Below are 21,288 nucleotides of genomic sequence, written 5' to 3' on the forward strand. Positions count from 1 at the left end.
TACGACACCCGCGGGAACAGGAGGGGTGGTGACAACTGTACTCTGATCCGCCGTCATTACACTGCATAAAAAATCTACTTCGACGTCCTAATCTATCAATGGAATATAATTTTCCTTGCAAAATGACTGTCAATGTCAAATCGATAGCGTATCATCCAGTACCGTCGTATCACATGACCCGACCTTTGCCTTTACAAAACAACCGCAAATGCTTAAAGCGACTAATGCAACATTTATTGATTTGTGTGATCGCTTTATTTCTTTATGAGTTACATGACCGGATTCGCGATTTCGCAAACTAAAACGCGTCTTAAGAAACACGCTTGTACAAGTGAAGCTAATATAAAGCGTGTAAAAATGGAACGTGGCTATTCCATTTTTTTAAGATGCCTAAATAAATAAATATTCTACGACAATACACACAAAGCCACCTAGCGGACCTAGCACTCGAACCCGAAACAAGCAATTCTGCTTGGCCAGAAATAAAAATGCGGTGGTAATACTTCACCAGATGTGCACTGTCACAAAAAGTTCTCATCATCATCACTTCAACCGATTGAAGTCCACTGCTGGACATAGGTCTTTTGTAGAAAGAAAAATCCACGGTCCTGCCGCTTGTTTCCAGCGGCTCCCAGCGACTCGTTTGACGTCGTCCGTCCACTTCGTTGGGGGCCGACCAACACTGCGTTTACCTGTGCGGGGTCGCCATTCCAACACCTTGGAACCCCAACGTCCATCGGGTTCTCAAAAAGCTCCGATAGAACTTAATGACAGTATATTTTGTACTTTAGTGCAATGATTGCGATTACGATGGGTTGCATTGTTTTAAACCGTTTACATATATCTAAGGGAGACGCAACCGAAAATCATTTTTTATATTTATTAACTCTCTGGTTTGGTCTGGTGGGAGGCTTTGGTCTGTTACCAGTGGCGTGCACTTCATACATGCACAAAAGCTCTGCCTACCCTAAAATTTTTGTATAACTTATAAATGCGAAGGTTTTTCCCATTTTATCGCATCTTCCTTCTTTATGCATACCCTGGTCAAAAACCCTGCGCAAGCCACTGTCTGTTAGCTCCCTACCGACGAAAGCGTGTCGCAAAGCAATTTAGCGTTGCGATAAGAAGCCGCGTAAAAACCAATTGGGGTGCTATACCCGAAAGAGCGGGTAACGGGAAAACATCGTCAGGAAACCTGCATGCCTGAGAGTTCTACATAATGTTCTCAGAGGTGTGTGGAGTCCACCAATTCGTACTGGGCCAGCGTGGTGGACTACGGCTTTAACCCCTTCTCATTGTGGGAGGAGACCCGTGCTCTGTAATGGGTTGGTAATGGGCCGGTAATGGGTTGATATTATGATGATGACCCCAAACAGGTTAGCCAGCTACCATATTAGACTGCATAATCATGTATGCTAACAGGTCAAATAGCATTTGAATAAAAAATAAACGTTCCCAAAAACAGAACCCATCTTTCGGGGATCGGATAAAAATGAATACCACCAACCATGGCTGTCACGAACGTATGCGCCCATTGTCCGTTGTTATGACTTTAGTATCCGCAGTCAAGCCGACATTGTCTAATGGGAGTTCGAACATCGTTGAGAAATACCGCGAAGGTTTATATAATAACGATTTAGTTAGACAAAGCTGTTTTTGTTTCGAATGGTTTTCATATAGATATATATAGATAGGTACTAACATAATAAGGTACTTATGTAAGTTAGTGCTGAATTAAGAATATACAACACCCCCATTCAGCCATTACTGCATGCAGTGCATCGTGTTCAAAAACAGTGAAAACGCCCCGCGCACGTTTACTTGTCAGCCGCGTAGCTAGCTCACAAAATTTCTAATTTTCCTTATTTTTAACCGACTTCAAAAAGGAGGAGGTTCTCAATTCGTCGGAATCTTTTTTTTTATGTATGTCACCCGATTACTCGAAGACGCCTCAACCGATTTGAATAATTCATTTTATGTTTTAAAGGGCATACTTTCCAGGTGGTCCCATTACAATTTTGTCGAAATCGGTCGATCTGTTATTAAAAAATCAACAATAACCTTCATTAATTAGCGTGCGCTAGCAAAAGTACTCATTATTATCTACAGGGAATATATCTAACTATCATATTTAGGTCACAATAGAAGCGCTTGTGTTTTAAAATTTAATGAGATGACCGGTAGAAAAAAGTATAGTTTGCTTTTTAGTTCCTGGGCGTATGATGAAGTCGGTTTTTTTTAAATTTATTAAAACCACATTATATGGTAAACGTTTAACACATTTGAGGTAAAATAATTACTCTCAACTACTAAAAACCTCGCTCAATTTGTTGTGGGCTGGCTCTTGACAAGGCTGCGTATGGAACGCTCGTAGCTTAGTTTTAAGTTTACGAATGTAGTTATCACCATCACTAATCACATTTGGTATTTAATCAACGCATCAGAAGTGCCATCTATGTGCCTATTTGAATTAGAAATATTTGACTTTGACTTTTGACTTAATGGAGTGAAGTAACTAGCTACTGAAGTGAAATGGTTTTCGATGCTTCAATATTGGTCTAAATTATTTATTACTACGTTATATTTTAAGAGTGCTTATCCCTTCAATAAACTTGTTCTACAGTTTGATGAAATATTCGTCATTTATCGAACTGTAGTAGTATTTGAAACTGAAGAAGGCTCTCAAAGGGAAGTCGAGGCTACAACCGCTAGTCATGGTTTAAGGACGTCATCCACCACGCTGGCCCAGTGCGGATTGGTGGACTCCACACACCTTTGAGAACAGTATGGAATACTCTCAGGCATGCAGGTTTCCTTACCATGTTTTTCTTCACCGTTGAAGCAAGTGTTGTTTTAATTGCTTAAAACGCAAAAAAAAACTTAAAACTTTCTTAAGCAACATGTTGCTTAGAAGATTTAGAGGTGCTGGGATTCGAACTCTGCTTCACGCAAGTGAAGTCGACGCCCTACCCACTGGGCTATCACCGCTTCACCGCTACAGTATAAAGTAATATTCTTATGTAATGCAGTTTAATTAATAAAAAACAAATGAACGTGACGAACATACCTAAAGTACATTCAAAGTTCAATCGTTAGTCATTAGGATGGTCTTCATTTGTCACCGTGTTACTCAATAGTGATAATGCCTTAAGCACGTTTCGCTTACGTTTCCGATTCGGCGAAAAAAGTCCACGCAGCGTTAGTTCACGCTTTAGTACCGGAGACAACGGAATATAATTCACTAGCTAAATTACGCCAAAATCGGTTCAGCGGTTGTGCCAAACTTAGGTAACGTTAACTATAAAACAATTTTTCTTATGAACCCTTCTTTTTCCTGGAATATATGATATGTAATGCTCGTCTCCGGGAATAAATGAAATAAAAATACTTAGACAATACACACATCACCGTCAGGTCCCAAAGTAAGCGTAGCTTGTTTTATGGGTACTAAGATAACTGATGAATAATTTTTAAGAATAATATACATAAATACTTTTAATATCCAGAAAAACACCGAGACACTGAAAAACATTTATGTTCATCAGACAAATATTTAATAATGATGTATGGGGTAAATAGATCAGAGCAATAGCAAAATAATGATGTATGGGGTAAATAGAGGCGATATTTAGTAACTATAGATTCCATAATCTTAGTAACACTCGGCACATATTTAGCTATATGTGTATGCTAATCAGACATTTATCAGAGAAAAATTTTGTTTGTTTGTTTGTTTGAAAGCTTTATAGTGCACTAACACATTTTATACAAAGTAAACTCATATACAGAAGAAACTTTGAATAGAAAATAGAGCGTGCAAAGGCGTTCTTATCACTTAAGCGACCTCTTCTATTTTCGTACTTCCCGTTTATGATTGTTTTTATGATGAATTCTACGCGGACAGAATTGCTGGTGGCAGCTAAGTATATTGTATGAATTAAGAATAACTTATGCTCTTAATTCAATTTTAATTTGACCAAGAAAATAAAATTGGCTATAATACATACTTTAAAGAAACTTCGATTGTACTAATCCTAAAGGATTCATGACAACTGTCTCTCAGTCTGTTTGTTTACATTAAAACTCACCTAAAAGTCCCCTTTACACGCAACGACAACAAAATATAAACGAGACTTGAGACAAGACAAGACAAGACAAGCGACTCTACCGAGATACCAGGAAGAGCCTGCAAGAAGTGATCATATGACTACAGCAATTTATTATTGTTGTTATGAGCTGAATACATGGTACTCTCGTCATCATTGCCAATTCTAGTCCAAAACCCAAGCAGGAACCTATATGTTCCGAAGCCATCTTAATCATGAGCTTGACCGAACGACGCGTCACGGCACACATTGAGCTTTAGAAGTGTGTTATGTCACGACAGTGACACGACAGATCTAGAAAACATTCCGAAGTATTAAGAACCTCCTCCTGTTTTGAAGCCGGTTCAATATTAGTTTTATACCCCAACATCCAGAACTCATTCAATCTATCTGCATGGCTAGCATAGGGAGGAAACAATTATCTTCCCGGGGAAAGGATAAAAATGTATCTTCTCCGACAGCTTTATCAACTCTCAGAGCACTGGCGCACAGGTGGTAATAATATCAAAATAATATGTGTTATAATACACGGGGGCAAACTTCTCCTATTCCATGTTCCCGTGCTTTAGCAAGTGGACATGTTAGTTATACCCCTTGTCGGGGATATAATCGGGGGATATAATTTTTGTCTCCTGCCTGTGCTAACATGCAGTAACTTCAAGCAATAATCAAAAATCTAATTTGGCTATTAATTTAATCAATACCACCGTCTCAGCGCACCGCTCAAATTCAACATAGGATGCTTCCCACAAAGGTTTTAATGTAACTTTCTTGTTGTTTTTTTTAATAATAATTATGTGTAAAATAAAACAAAACAATAACGGAAATTCGGACAGTATAAACGGCCTTTACGTAACCGAACGCGGTCGTTTCGTTTGACGATGCAAAAACGTGGTATTGTAATAAGAGTTTAGGTGCCGGGCCGGCCCCGCTCTCGGGTTACTTCCTCGGGGCATCGACGCTACTCAAGCATTCTTATAATTTGACCAGCGTTTGCCCGCTACTTCGTCCGCGTAGTGTCTGGTTTTACAAAAAGATTAAAAAAATAAACTCTGAGCAGTTCTTTGTAGTTTTAATATAACCTACATTAAAATTAGTTGTAAATATTCTCATTGAGTGAAATTGTATAGCCATTAAATTTCACAGATGTCACCATTCTATTCATGGAAAGCCAAAATTCACGATCTGCTCAAATAATATTTCCTTGAGTTGACCCCAATTTTTATAACCATGAATTTTTGTTGCTGAAATGGACCCGTCGGGGTCTCCCGGGGGCGTTCCTCCCACCGTTGTACAGCATTGAAATCTAATAGGCACTAAATACATTTCAGCACTTCTTTATACAAGGACAGTAAGGGTTTAAGTTGCAAATTCTGGTTTATAGTGTCTAACTAATTGGGATTACAATGAAATATTCTCTAAGCAACGCAACAGTGGTGCTAATAATGTTGCACGCAAATCTCATAACTAAACTTTCGGTTATCTTAAAAAATATATGAAACTCGACAGCCGAACACTGCACGAATTTACTCCGAATATGGCACCGGAGAGCCGCCATATTGACTTTTCATCAAGAAATTTAAAGCCCGTGACAATCAAGATGTAAAAATTTCAATGATACCACAAAAATAAGAATTTGTTTAGGAATTTTGAATTATGGAGACATAGCTCAAATTTAATACAAACATCCAAAAACATTATGGTCTTTTTTCGGTCAGTCGTGTGAATAGTAGTACTCTTTTCCACAAAGAACTTAGTGATAGGTATGGCAGTAATGTTAGACTCATCATTTTAGTTTTGTGTTCAACAAAATCAGCAACATTGGCAAAGTAAATAATATGCTCTATTGAAGAAGAAGAACTATACTCTACTAAACTTAATCTACATATTGATATTAAAATTCACCTTCCGTATGTTACTGTTCGAAGAACTCAAAAATATGTCTATGAGTTTTTTTGAAATTTTTATGTTCCATATAATATATGGAACGTAGTTAGTTTCTAAGATTGTTTATATATACTTTGTATCCCTAAGATCCCACGGCAGCGGGAATGAATACCAGGCTAAGCTATAGCAAAGTGTGGTTAACAGCAAGAATAAAAGACATTGGGAGAATATATTTTCAACACATAAGTATAGTGATTAGGCGTTTCAAATTCCTATATCAGTGTACAGGCGAACTAATTATCTAAAGCTATCAAGACTCACCTCCTTATCTTAAGTTGCCGACGACAGATAAAAAGCTACTCCAAAAAAAAGTTCCAAAAATAATATCACACAGTAAACACTTGCGTGCGCCGACTTAGAAACACATTAGACAGTCTTTTTACACGTGTCGTGGGAACAATTTTTTTTTGTTCGAAGACCGTTTCGGATTACTCGAAAGACGTACGCACCGCGCAACGGTTAGGCGTAGAATGCGATTGGTGACGCCTGCTGGTGCCTAGCGTTGCGCAGGAGTTGATATGGCTCGCACTCTGGCAACTTGGTTAATTTCTTTGCTGATAACGCGAATGTACATAAATATAAGTGTTTGTTTGCACTAAAACTTTATTTATAGTTACGTAAAATCGATTTGTGGACGTTTTATCGGCGTTGGTTCAAATGCAGTAATAGGTACTGTTGTAGAATTAAAATAGTATTTTTTGAAGTTTCAAGATACTTACATATATAGACACGTTATACATACATATATAGCTTTATGTCACGTTGCAGCGGTTTTTTTCGGTAATAATTGACGAACTAAGCAAATGCTACCTGATTGTAAGTGGAAAATCATCGACTATGTACAGAGCCACAGAATTAAGAACATACAGAACCGTCATTCAGCCATTATTGCATGCAGTGCATTGTGTCCAAAAACAGTGAAAAACACCACACTGACATCTCGCATAACACCCGCGGAGTGTTGCTAGCTCACAAACTTTTCCCATTTTCCCCATTCCATGGTAAACGTTTAGAACATTAGTGGTAATAAAATTACTGTCGACTGCTAAATAATAACTTTTTATAACTCTTACAATGCCTATCCTCAAGTTTTTTATAACTAGTACTAGATCTTTTCTTCATTTTATATCATTTGAATACCCTGTGTATACATTCAGTGGCGTGCATAGAGGATGCACGCCACTGAATGTAGTTTTCACCATCACCTAACATTAGTGGTGACATGTTATATGTATGAACGCTTCATAAGTGCCTCTGATAAGGCCTACATGCATATAGCACATTTTTGAATTTGAATTTGATAAAGGATTTGATTACCGACTTTGGTAGTCGAAATACCTTTCCATCAACAAATTGGTTCCCAATCCCCATCTATTATAACGTAAACAGTAACAATGGTAATGACTAGGAGCACTATGGTTTTTGTGTTTAGTCTACTGCTGAGAATAGGTCTCTCCCATATAAGAAGCTTCTGTATATCTTCCACTGGGCTTCTTACCAGGGTATGCATACAGCGGGAAACATGCATATAATTGCAAAAATCCTCCTCTTATACGGGCTATATATATAAATTTAAGGGTATGCAGTGCTTTTGTGAATGTTTTAAGTGCACGCCACTGCCTATGGGGAGACCTGTTCTATCTAGTCGGACATTAAACAATACAAAAAATGACAACATTTACGCTTCGTCTTAAGTGACTACTGAAAAGTGTCAGGTAAGGTAAGAAAGCAGTTACTTTAATAAATTTCCGTTTCCAAAAATAAATACCAAATTGTTATATGAAAAAAAAACACGGTTAATCGAATAGTGAGTAGTTTAGTCTTTAAACTCGCTATACAAAAATTTGGAACGCCGTATCCTGAGATATATCTATGCTGCTGGGAAATAATAAGACAGTAAACTTAGCGGATCCATGATTATCTACCGTTGACAGTTGCGTGTTAAAAACTTCAGATTCATTTACATTTTGTTGTTGTTGGTGCGGTCGCCATATTGACTCTAATTTAATGTTTGCCCTCCGTGTACTTCAAGCCGTGTGAAGTTTGTGTCAAGTTGTTTATCGGATTTTTCTTTTGACTGCAATCTCTACTTGCTGTATGTGATGATGCAGTCTGAGGTGGTAGCGGTTTAACCTGAAGGGGTATGGCGGTTACACAAAAACCAAACCCCTGCTAATCGCTTAGCAGAACATCTTTAATCTTTCATCGTTCAGACCTAAACCATTTTTATCGTTATCCTTAAATAAGGTGCGTTATTTATGGTTAGTGGGATAAAGCATAAAAAAATCAGTTTCAGACTTCAGTTTAACCCAATAAAAAAATCTTTTTTTTTTATTCCGTAATATACTACGACAATACATATATCGCCATTTAGCCCCAAAGTAAGCGTAGCTTGTGTAATGGGTACCTACTAAGATGACTGATGAATTTTTTTTTTTTTTAAAGTAATACACATAAATACTTATATAAATAACGTGTCCACCTGCTAATGTCTATTATTACACATATATTATTTGGATATTATATCCACTTGTGCGCCAATGCTCTGAGAGTTGATAAAGCTGTGGGAGAAGATGAATTTTTCCGGGGAGAAAATTGTCTCCTGCCCAAGCTAGCCGCGCTGGTGGTTACTGATGATGCAGGGTGCGATAGTTGCGGTTTAACCTGTTAAAGGCAGGTACAGACCCTAAATCAGTTTCTACGCGGCACCTTAGTAAAAATGGCTTGGCAGCATCTCTTTAACTATTTCATCGTTCATTCCTAAGCCTTTTTACCTTTTACTTAATCCTTAAAGTTAGGTGCGTTAGTTATGAAACAAAGAACTATAAAACGCTTAAGTTTAAGCCAATAAAAAAGAACTGGGATTATCGTATGAACTGGCATTCTATGTTCCGTAATACAGGGTAATGATTAACCTTGGTAGGTTATTTACTAACCGCATCATTTTATACCTACGTTGAGTGCAGTAGCCTTAATACAAGATTTGCTCGAACTATGCGAAAGCGACGAACCAGTATCGACAAAGTAAAATGGACTTTATATAATGCACATTAGAGTCGCAAATCCTGCACTAATGATTTTTGTTTTACAAACGTTCCGTCATTAATCAGGGTTAAAAAAATGCTGGCAAATTTGAACTTTAACTCAATATGCATAAGATCTATTTCACTCCGAGGTTCAAGTATTTCAATACTCGACTACGATTCCTCGATTGCAAGCGAGCAAATCTTGTACTAAGGGCTACAGTTCGTAAGTGGCTTGGGTTACATAATATTTTTTTGTTTACAAAAACTTAGGACATGTCAACTGCCACTTGGCAATAATTCACTGTTTTTGTCCAAGATAATATTTGAAACCAAACCAACACTGTCGTTTTTTTTGATGACGCTTGGTAATCAAGCACTGTTTATAACTAGAAACCTTTGATTGGATGTGTGTACACTGTACACACATCCATTCTCCAAAACTATATCAGTATATTATAAGTATTTATGTGTATTATCTTAATATATATAAATCTCCTGTCACGATGTTTGTCCGCGATGGACTCCTAAACTACTGAACCGATTTTAAATTAAATTGGCACACCGTGAGCAGTCTGGTCCAACTTAAGAGATAGGATAGCTTAGATCTTTAAGTAAAGTCACAATTTTATTTTATTGCAAATTATTTGTCTATAATTAATTAACAGTCACATGTTATATGTATATACAACTATACTCATTTAAGGCTTAGCGATACTGAATACTTTAAAAACAAAATCAAACGCAGACGAAGTCGCGGGTGCTAAAAAAATATAAAGAATGGAAGGCCATGGTATTCAGATATTCACTTCAATACCAACAATGTTCAGGATGGCACTTAGATCTTTCATTAATTAACAGTATTATTGAAGCTAAATACCTAGTTTCTCATATTAAAGTATTCATTTTATAAAAGACATCATTAAAGCCCACCAACCTGCTTTAGAGCAGTGTTGTGGGTCGGTACTCTATAAACCTGACTTCCCAAGGAGTGAAATAAAACAACTAGACTGACTCTAATACTGTATATTAGGCTTCTCTATAATTCATATTACTTGTTACCTTCGAATGACTCTACTACCAGTTCGGAATGCTGTCTTCGGCAGAGAAGACCACTGGCAAGAAACTCTACCGTTGCTCTTTTATTCAATCAATTAAAACAAGACTTATAAACACAATTACAACATTATCAAATGTTATAACGCTAGGCCCTTTGATACAAGACATACCGGATGTTTGGTGCATCGTGTGCCAAATCGAATCTGATGATTGGAGGGGTCTTTGGCTATCTCTTCAGCCCTCGTAAAAAAATCTTGCTCAAACGGTTTTTTTTATACTGATTTTAAATTGTTTTTTTAAAAATTGTAAAAATTCTACATTTAAATTTTAATAAAAAATAAAGTTGTTAAGTATTAATTAATTTTCTTTTTAATCTTTAATTTGTAACGTTTTACGCTTCTTTTGAAACTAGAATTACACGCCAGCAACATCTAGTTTTTGTTTTACAGCCCCGCAAAGTTTTTTTTACGTAAAAAAATAAGCTTGAACGTCAACTTTCGGTTTTAATAAAAAAAAAACTAAAAGTGATCATGTTCTTCCAATTTTTTTAAAACATCTCTGGACTGTCCCCTTTCTAATGGTGTGCAATATGCCATGAAAAGTAATTAGTAACATCACTAATTTTCAAATTTTCTAAACTTAGTCACAATTTTCTAATATTCAACAGATGAAAGAAAAACAAGTTTTTGCGTAAATAAAACTCACAAGCAGGTAAAATTTTTAAATTTCGTAGGTTTTACTTGAAATAAAAATAATACATTGCATTTGAAACATTTATTTCATAATTTTTACAAATTCTGCTCAAATTGTTCACCCCTGTTTCGAATGCAGGCCCGACATCTTTGACGTATTGTTACAGTTGTAGTCCGAAGCCGTATTTCGTTCTTAATTGTACCGAAGGCCGCTTCTATGCGTTGTATTAGTACCTCCCTCGTTGGGACTTCTGTGGCGTATACTAGCTCTTTGGCACGTCCCCAGACATAAAAATCTAACGGAGTTAAGTCTGGGGAACGTGGAGGCCATGCAATAGGCCCATCGCGCCCAATCCACGAATTGGGGAACACATTATCGAGGTATTCCCTCACAGTTAAACGCCAATGCGCGGGACAGCCGTCATTAGAGTATGTCGTCATTGCAACAACAAAAAAGTCAACAAAGTTTAACAATAACACCAAAAGTAAATAAAACGTAACAAAAAACAACAAAACTTAACGAAAACTAAATAAAAGAATCGTGGAGTACAGTAAGCTAGCACACACGTTAGGCAGCAGAGGCAGTGATGTCTCGACTAAAAAATAAGATGGCCGCCGTGTCGACGCGACGCGGGGCCCGTTCGCGATTGGTTCAAACAGGTTTGCACTATGCAAGAAAGGAATAGAAGATAGATTTCGCTTCACTAGAGTGAAAAAACTATTTTTGCCTGTTTAAACGAACAACGGGCGTATAACTTTATGAAAGAGACAGAAAATGTCATCTGCCTTGTGAATTGTGAGTGTTATTTACGCAAACCCTTGTTTTTCTTTCACCTGTTGAATATTAGAAAATTGCGACCAAGTTTAGAAAATTTGAAAATTAGTGATGTTACTAATTACTTTTCATGGCATATTGCACACCATTAGAAAGGGGACAGTCCAGAGATGTTTTAAAAAAATTGGAAGAACATGATCACTTTTAGTTTTTTTTTTATTAAAACCGAAAGTTGACGTTCAAGCTTATTTTTTTACGTAAAAAAAACTTTGCGGGGCTGTAAAACAAAAACTAGATGTTGCTGGCGTGTAATTCTAGTTTCAAAAGAAGCGTAAAACGTTACAAATTAAAGATTAAAAAGAAAATTAATTAATACTTAACAACTTTATTTTTTATTAAAATTTAAATGTAGAATTTTTACAATTTTTAAAAAAACAATTTAAAATCAGTATAAAAAAAACCGTTTGAGCAAGATTTTTTTACGAGGGCTGAAGAGATAGCCAAAGACCCCTCCAATCATCAGATTCGATTTGGCACACGATGCACCAAACATCCTGTATAAGACAGGTCAAACATAACTACTATGATCACTTATAACATCAGGACTTTTGAAACAAATTGTTTGTATAGAGCAACCTCTGCTACATAGGCTATCTGTATGAAATAATGCTAGGGCTCCATATATGATACCTGAATAACCCAAAGGATATAAGAGATATACTTATCTGATGCTACATCAGGTACCACCATAGTACCAACAACTTTTAACAACTTATAACTCCATCACCAGTATATACGACTCTTGTTTTGCCACAACAATATTTCGTTAAGTATGTCGTTTCTATTATAAATCATCTATTCCCAATTTGTAACGTTCTATCCACAATACTTTACTTAATCTTCTTTTCTTAATTAATTCATTTTTATATCCCCCCTCACTTTTTTTTGCCGCCAATCTAACTTGTCAAACTCGCGTCTCCTGCCATAGATCCTATACTTTTTCTTTTACAGCCTACTAAAGGCCATTATTCTATTTTCAATACACTATCAATGAGTATACAAACTATGATTTGTTGATATATTTAATATAATCATCGGGTTTATCATAGATAAAGTGCTGTAATTCAATATTTCCTAACACGGGCAACAGCTAGTATTCATATAAATATTTATTGTTAGTACCCATAACACAAGGTACGCTTACTTTGGGGTTAGATTGCGATGTATATAATGTATAAAATAAATATCTACGACAATATATACAAAATAACTGGTACCTTGCTATTATTTAAAAGGGAATACGTATGTACGTACGTACGTTTTACTTAGCACAGACTTCAAGTGTTATAGACAATAATATATTTCTTGCTTTATAGTTGCGTTTTTTTGCAACAATTTTTTTGTATTATTTTAGAAAAGCATAATTATGAGACATAAATAAATGTAATTTGCATACCGTCTGCGAAAGGTACAAAAGATGTTTTTGGGATTGAGCATATGCTTTTATAGTATGATTCCTAAGGTAATTTTGGACCTACCAATGTAATTTTACTATAAGTTTAAACAATGTTTTAAAATAAAATTTAATAAATCGTGATTATTACACAGAATTAAGTATATTCTTAATTTTGTAGGTTATTATACATATACGATAGTATAATATGATTGTTGAATTTCTTAACGACAAAAGAAAAAATAATTCTAAAGAGAGTAAACTGTAAAATAATGTTGGAAAAGAGCAATCTGCTGTGTTTCTTGACGGCTCTTCTTGGTAGAATCTGCCTTCCAAACCAAAGGTAGTGTCAATACAGACTGTCTTGAATTAAAAAAAAAAAATGAAAAAAAGGAACAGACTTTGTTATATATATAAGTAAAAGGCAAGAAATCAATATTTTCTACAAAAAAAAAAATCATATCGGTTTACGCATAAAAGACCGAGTTCTGAGCTAACAAACATAAATTTAAAAGAATGCAACCGAATTGAGAACCTCCTCCTTTCTTGTAAGTCGGTTTAAGTGCTTTTAAACTAGGCCGACTTGGAATAAATGGATTTTTTGAATTGTTCCTTTCACAATTTAATTGCTTTTAAATTTGACACGTATGACTCTATAATCGCCACAAGTAATGCAAGTGCAAAGATCAATACGGCAATCCTCATTCATAGTCTGTTATCAAGTTATCAATCGTCCCCGCGTCCTCTGCTGCACCCCTCCCACCTCCCACTTCCCCGGTCACCTTTGTCACGCAAGCTTTAACTGTAAAGCATTTAATGGCGAGACTAGTTTAGAGTAACGTTTTTTTATGGTAATAATTGAACAACCCACGCCTATAAACTAGGCAACATTTCACAGGGCATGCAAGGAGCATGTTCTGTAACCTGCCAGCCTGTCTCCATCAGTTTGAGGCGTAGCTGTCTGTAATCACAGTATTGCAGCAACGCTGCTTGGCACAACGCCATGTTATGTTATGTGCATTTTAAACAAGCATCGCGATAGTATTTCCTCGGACGAGCTCTATCACAGAAAGCTAGACTAGTACTAAAGAATGTTCATTAACATATACGACCTTTAAATCTTCACCCTCAGCCGTTTTAGGTCCCACCTCTGGATAAATCCTTGCACTGTTAATCTAGGTTTGTTATAAAATACGGACAACTGCGAGTCGGGCTTCCTTTTCATTATTTATTCTATTGGCCATTCGGCACGATATAGAAATGCAACGTTGTGCAGTAATTCGATTCAATTAGCTACTACTTTAACATATATTCTGATAGCCTTTTTACTCCTTTTTATCCATCCAAACCTTCTGGACACAACACCTCTACCTTACTGAAAAAAAAATACTATAAAAAAAAACCATAGGAAACTTGTGAGCGCATACATTTATGTGTATTTTCACACGTGTACTCAAGTGTACTTTACAATTGCTGAGCTTGTTTATTCCGATACCTATTTGCCTATGTGCATATACTCATAGTTCGTACCTAAGGTTTTGTAAACACGATTAGGTAAATAGCAAATGTAGCTGACGCAGTTGAAATTTGAGTATTTGCGTCGCGTCGCACTTCCATTTTATGAACTTTATTAGAGTCAAGAATTTTTTATTTAGGAAATGCAGTCATATCGCTGGGTTTAACACATCTATTAAACCTTTCATTTAAACCTATAAATTATATGCAATACGCTATCTTTAAAAACCTATATACAAATCATTGAGGCGGTGTTTGCGCATTGGGTAAGTCAAAGTGCTCGACTTCGCTTTCGGGGGGCCGAGTTCGGATCCCAGCACGCACCTCTAACTTTTCAAAGTTATGTGCATTTTAAGTATTTAAATTATCACTTGCGGTGAAGAAAAACATCGTGAAGAAACCTGCATGTCTGAGAATTCTCCATAATGTTCTCGAAGTTGTGTGAAGTCCACGAATCCGCACTGGGCCAGCGTGGTGGACTACGGCCTTAACAATTTCAACCAACTCATTGTGGGAGGAGAACCATGCCCTGTAGTGTGACGGTAATGGGTTGATATGATGATAAAACATTTAGTAACGTCGAAATAGTTGCAATGAAATTGAAAACACGTTTCAAAAGACCAAGCGTGAAACACTGCGTAACTATTATTATTGCAAGTTTTTGAAGACCTCCCTGGCGCAGCGGCGAACCGTTTTTAGTTATAGGTCTCGGTTAGATTTCCGGCAGCGTCATCTTGAGAATTTATATTTTCTCTGGTCTGGTCGGCTTCGGCCGTAGCTAGTTACCACCCTAGGATGTCGCGTAAAACCGATTGGTTTGGGTTTAATATAACCGCTATATTCCCTAACAGGTTAGCCCGCTTTCTGCCAACATCATCATCATAACCATCAATTCAACCAATTGACATCCACTGCTGGACATAGGTCTTTTGTAGGGAGTCCACAATCCACGGTCCTGAGCCAGTAGTCTCCAGCGGCTCGCAGCCACTCGCCTGATATCATCTGTCCACCTCGTTGCAATTGACTAATCATCACTTAGCATTAACCTAACTTTACCCACATCACTTAGCTATATGAATATACCTACCAAAGAAACATAAAATCATAAAAATCGCTCGAGCTGTTTCGTAGGAGAGCGACCACAAACACCGAGACACGAGATTCTTAGGGGCGTTCATAAAATACGTGAGATGTTTAAGGGGGCGAGGGGATCGATTCAAATCTCATCTAATCTTACGTTGGAGAGAGGGGGGGGTCTCAGCAAATATCACGATTTTTTTTTGTTAAATTTTTATCTCACTTAAAATTAAACTCTTAGCAATATTGATTAATAGTCTTAAATAGTCGTAGGTATGTAAAAGCACGAAGATATTTTTTTTCTTTTTACAATAACAATCCCAACGCGTTTACGTAAGAATCCCACATTTTGAAAGAATCTTACGTGAGATTGGGGAATGAGGGGTGGGTTGTATGAAATCTCACTAGGGGGGAGGGATGGACAGAAAATTTTGGAAAAAACATGTCACGTATTTATGGACGTCCCCTTATATTATAAACATAAGTTACTTCGAAGTAAATCAATGCAGAAGTTATAGCCGTAACAATTGCTAACTTATACAGTTCAGGCGCTATAAGGATATTTTGTTATGTTCAAAACAAACCTCTCTGATTTCTTGCGTTTGATATTTTAAATTATTTAAATAGAGAAAGAATTAAAATAACTTCCTGTAACCCATTTAATAACTCGAACGTAATGTCCCCAGGCGCTTTTACTATTTAAGCATTTAACACAAATACTAAAATAATCACTATCACACAAACCCATTACCAGCGCACTACAGAAAACGGGTGTCCTTCCGCAATGGGAATGGGTTAAGGCCGTAGTCCACCATGCCAGCCCAGTGCGGATTGGTGGACTCCGAACACATGTAAAACTCTCAGGCATGCAGGTTTCCTCAAGACGTTTTCCTTCACCGTTGAAGCAAGTGATATTTGAATTGGTTAAAACGCACATAACTGAGAAAAGGTTATAGGTGCGTGCTGGGATTCGAACTCGGCCCAGCGGAAGTGAAGTCGAGCACTAACCCAATGCGCTATCACCGCATCAAATAATAATAGGAGCAAATGACGTTTAACATGTGTGGCCAAATCCTACGAAGAAAGATTCTATTGCAATTTATCCCAAACCCTCCCACCGTTCAGACGAGTGGAATTCAGTTGATACAAATATGCGACTTGCCCCTTCTGGAGATCGAACCTGGGGCGTCACTCATAATGTCGCAGCCCTCACTACTACGCCAGAGGTTAACAAAAGCGTATAAAACGTCATGCGCAATAAATTAAATTATTTCTTGACTTACCAAATTCCAGTTTCTAACACAAGATCGATTGTTTCCGGTAGTTCTAATCTAAAACCTGAAAACAAAGAAAAATACATCTTTAATAAAAACATTTTTTAATGATTTTTTGAGGTGTTATATAGAATTGAATCAAAAATCCCGTTAATCGACTGATAATAATTAAAACTTTAAATAAAGTATAACTAAACATAACCAACTGCTAAAATGTAAATCGGTGACACAACTTACTTAAGGACGTTTTTGACGACCTCTGTGCCCAACGGTGAGCGCTATGAATTTAAGTATACGGTCCTGGGTTTGATTCCCGGAACCAATCCCGGCATAGGAATTTATTATTTCTGAATTTTCCCTGGTCTGGACAACCCTGCCTACAAAGGCGTCCCGCTAAGCGATTAAGTGTTCCGGTGCGATGCTGCGTAGGAACCTAGTAGGGGTATGACTAACATACTCCCTAACAGGTTAGCCCCCTATCATCCTAGACTGCATTATCACTTCCCACCATTAAATAAATATATATACTACGACAATACACACATCGCCATCTAGCCCCAAAGTAAGCGTAGCTTGTGTTATGGGTACTGAGATAGCTGATGAATACACTAAATATAATACAGATAAAAACTTATAATATACAGATAAACACCCAGACACTGAAAAACATTCATGTTCATCACACAAACACTCTCCAGTTGTGGGAATCGAACCCACGGCCTTGGACTCAGAAAGCAGGGTCGCTGCCCACTGCGCTACTCGGCCGTCAAATTATCAATGGCCAGCTTGTAGAGAAAAAAGAAAAGGTTGATTGCTCAATAATTACATGTCGTTATTATGGCATCTTACTCGTATTAGTAACTTTTGCATTACTTATTATATTTTTACCAACTCCCATGCTTTAAGTCTAACATTAAAACATTTAAACACCCAATGTTTAATTAACCATAATGTCATTGTCATCCAAATGAACTGTATAATGCTATACTGAATATCATAATAACACTACTTTGTTTTTTTTTACGATTCCTTCTGCGCAAAGGATTTACTCAACAGGCAGCCACATTCTTACTGCTTGAAAATGTTTTTAATCCCCGCTCTGGCTATTATGCTAGGTTCTTATTTGAAATGAGGCTTTGGCCGTGGCTAGTTACCACCCAACCGAAATAAACGTACCACGATGTCGCGTGGAAACAGATTAGGGTCAGTGGCGTGCACTTCATACATGCACAAAAGCACTGCATACCCAAATTATTTTATGTTACTAGTATTGGAGAGGATTTTTTCCATGCCATCTACCTGATCTATGCATACCCTGTACGAAAACCCACGCCACTGATTAGGGGTATAAAGTGTCACACCCGTTAACATGTTAGCCCGTTACCGCACTCAGTTCCCACCAGGTGATAATACAGTCACGGGCTAACTTGTAGTGGAATAAAAAACGTGTGTTTACTTATGTATCTACACATGTTAGAAGTTATACTTCTTTGGCGTAACAAGATAAACAACTTTATAAAAGTTTTATCCTTCGCATTATTCTACGTTTGTAGAAAACAACGACACTAAAGAAGGAAAAACTTATTTTATACATTGAAAGTTTTATTATAACGCAAAGTTTATTTAAATATCACAATAATAATATTTCTGCTTAATTAAAGAAATTGACATAACATAGACATAAACTCATTATCAGCCAACCAAGTTGCTCCCAAAATTAAAATTTGAAATTTTTGTACAATTAAATCAATTAAATCACCGGAATGAGCCCGCAGACTTAGACAATTGAGGTTGCACACTGTCAAAACTTACATCTATTTTCAGGTGGTCGGTTTTATGTGACGGTGTGCGCGCGCATCGTAAAAGTTACCCTCATAATTTTTCCCTAACGCGCCAAAAAAAGTATATCTTCAAAAAATAATAAATATATTTCCGGTCCTGATAACTCTTCTTATTAAGTGTAACGAGTTTTTAGCATTGCTTTACGAGACCGCAGAGTTTTATGAATCCATTAACAATGAGCCAGGTGTAGCGGAAACGGCATACGGATGCACAGTCAATACCTTTTGAAGAGAGTACCTACTTATAGCACTCTCGCGTTTATTTGCTTTACATAAGCACACATACTGAGCTACATAACTGGATGTTGTAAGCATGTTTTCTTGTACAGCCTTAGTACATGAATTGCTGGCTTGCAATCGAAGAGTCGTTTTCACATATCAAACTCTGGATCATCAACCTATTACAGTCGGTCTACTCTCAGAATATGAACCTTTAGTCCATGCTGGCCAAGTTCGGATTGTTGCACTTCACACACCGTTGAGGACATTATGGAGAACCCTGAGGCATGTAGGTTTCCTCACGACGTTTTCCTACACCGTTTATAAAGCAAGTTATATCTTAAATGCATAAATTAAAAAAACGCATATAACTCCGAAAAGTCAGTGGTGCTGGGGGTCAAACTCGGTCACCACGAAAGGAAAGCCGAAGCCTTACCCACTAAGCTATCACCGCTTTTAACTCTGAATACCCAAAATAAATCTAATGCCACTCGTTTTAGAGTCGCAAATCCTGCTTTTTTCCTGCACATTTGAGCTTAATGCAATGCCAATAAGATTCGATTTACTTCGATGTTCAAGTATTTCCATACCAAAACGACTCGACGATTGTGAACGAGCACATCTTGTACTAAGGCTACAGATCTTCGACGACCGTGTCTAGAAACGCCACACGATATTTTGTTAGCTATTGGGTTTAGAAATTCTCAGTACTATACTTATTCTTCAGAGCAAGAATAGTACCGTGCTTTTATGCTGAGAGCAGGACCCAAGGTCTCGATTTAATTTCCGTCTGATTTTGGTCACGATCCCTGGATTCCCTAGGAATACTCGTAGCAACTAAAACTAGTAATCAGTTTCGAGTTCAGTACATAATAACATCAAACCTTAAAGGAAAGTTACGTTACCCTCAATTAAAAAGGATCATTGGATAGAAGCAGGCGTTACTTTGCGGAATTCCATTATATATTATAAAAACTATGCATACTCCGCCAAACTGAACTATACATTGTAGCTATTCCTAAGAGAATCAATAGATGGTGACCTAAAAATAAGCTTCCGTCAGAAATTAAGTAGGGTTAGTACCTACAATGGTACAACTACCAGGCCTACAGAAAATCGAAGAATAATCGATCAGCTTCGACGAATGTGCGGGGCGAGGAAAGTGCCATTTTTGGTTCCCGGACTTTTCAAATATACGATAACCCCTGCTTATTATTATTGCACACTCGTTATTTGGATATTATTTCCACTTGTGCGCCAGTTTTCCGAGAGTTGATAAAGCTGTGGAATAAGATACTTTTTATCATATCTCTGGAGAGATAATTGTCTCCTGCCCATGCTAGCCGTGCAGGAGATATATACATAGTGTATATAAAAACCGTAATAATACTTCAGAGGCTTTAGAAGTACATTATTTACCGTCTCTAAAACTTATCTGTAAAACCAAAACGCTAATAGTTTTGGAGTAAACCATTGCCATAGTTTTTACTGAAAGAAATAGGACCTGTCACTTTATACTTTATACGCGACGCGTAGGTACTTTACTCGTGTCAGTCTTTTATGTTCAATAGGGTTGTCATAATTAAACACTTAAAATGTTATGAATTCGTTTGTATGGAAAAATAAATATGCTTCTTTTTATTTAATATTTATACAGGGTAATTCCTTTTGAAATATACTTATGCACCTTTCAACAGTATTTTGTAATTCCGTTACTCGTTGTATAGATTATGAAATAACAGCTCATTGATTAGTTTAATAAAAAATCTACTTACCATCTGTAATTATCCTTTGTATAACGCTCGCCATGTCTTTGACTTCTGCTGCGTAGAAATTCTCACCCGCATACGGAGTTATACCTAAATCTGCACACGATAAGGTTGGTTATTCTTTAAATCAACGATTTTTTCTTTATTATGCTTATAAAAAGCTTGATGAAAAAGTAGTACAAAGGTGGTAGTACAAAGTACACATAGCCCTTTAAAATGATTACTAATACACAATAGGCATGATGAGAGGAATAAATAATCGCTAAAATATCGTATTTATCTAATGATATACTCGTATCATTTATGGATTATGGAAAACGTGTTTTTATTTATAATAAAAAAGAGATTGTTATTTATTTTCAATAAACAAAACTGCAAAAGCTATCCGCCATGACAGGTGTAACGGTGAATTCTTCGAAAATCTCTGCGTATATCAAGGATTTTGTGACTTCAAATTATCAGTTGCTTTTTTGTTTTTAATATCAAAATCAATATTCCTTAGCTATGGAATAAGGACTTACTAAAGCTATAATTTACC

The 21,288-nt window shown here is 36.8% G+C and overlaps 1 protein-coding gene across 2 annotated transcripts in view; it reads right to left on the reverse strand.

The window, feature by feature from the left end:
* Positions 1-21,288, reverse strand: part of LOC120636949 (RNA-binding protein fusilli) — a 133,502-nt gene that overhangs the window by 36,595 nt on the left and 75,619 nt on the right. For both annotated transcript variants that reach the window (XM_039908539.1, XM_039908531.1), the window contains exons 5-6: positions 20,757-20,846; positions 16,931-16,985 (exon numbers count right to left, since the gene is read on the reverse strand). In XM_039908539.1, the coding sequence (XP_039764473.1) occupies positions 16,931-16,985; positions 20,757-20,846 (145 nt within the window). The remainder of the gene's footprint in view (positions 1-16,930; positions 16,986-20,756; positions 20,847-21,288) is intronic.

The sequence above is a fragment of the Pararge aegeria genome, chromosome 1, assembly GCF_905163445.1.
Source record: "Pararge aegeria chromosome 1, ilParAegt1.1, whole genome shotgun sequence".
In the NCBI taxonomy this organism is placed as follows: domain Eukaryota; kingdom Metazoa; phylum Arthropoda; class Insecta; order Lepidoptera; family Nymphalidae; genus Pararge; species Pararge aegeria.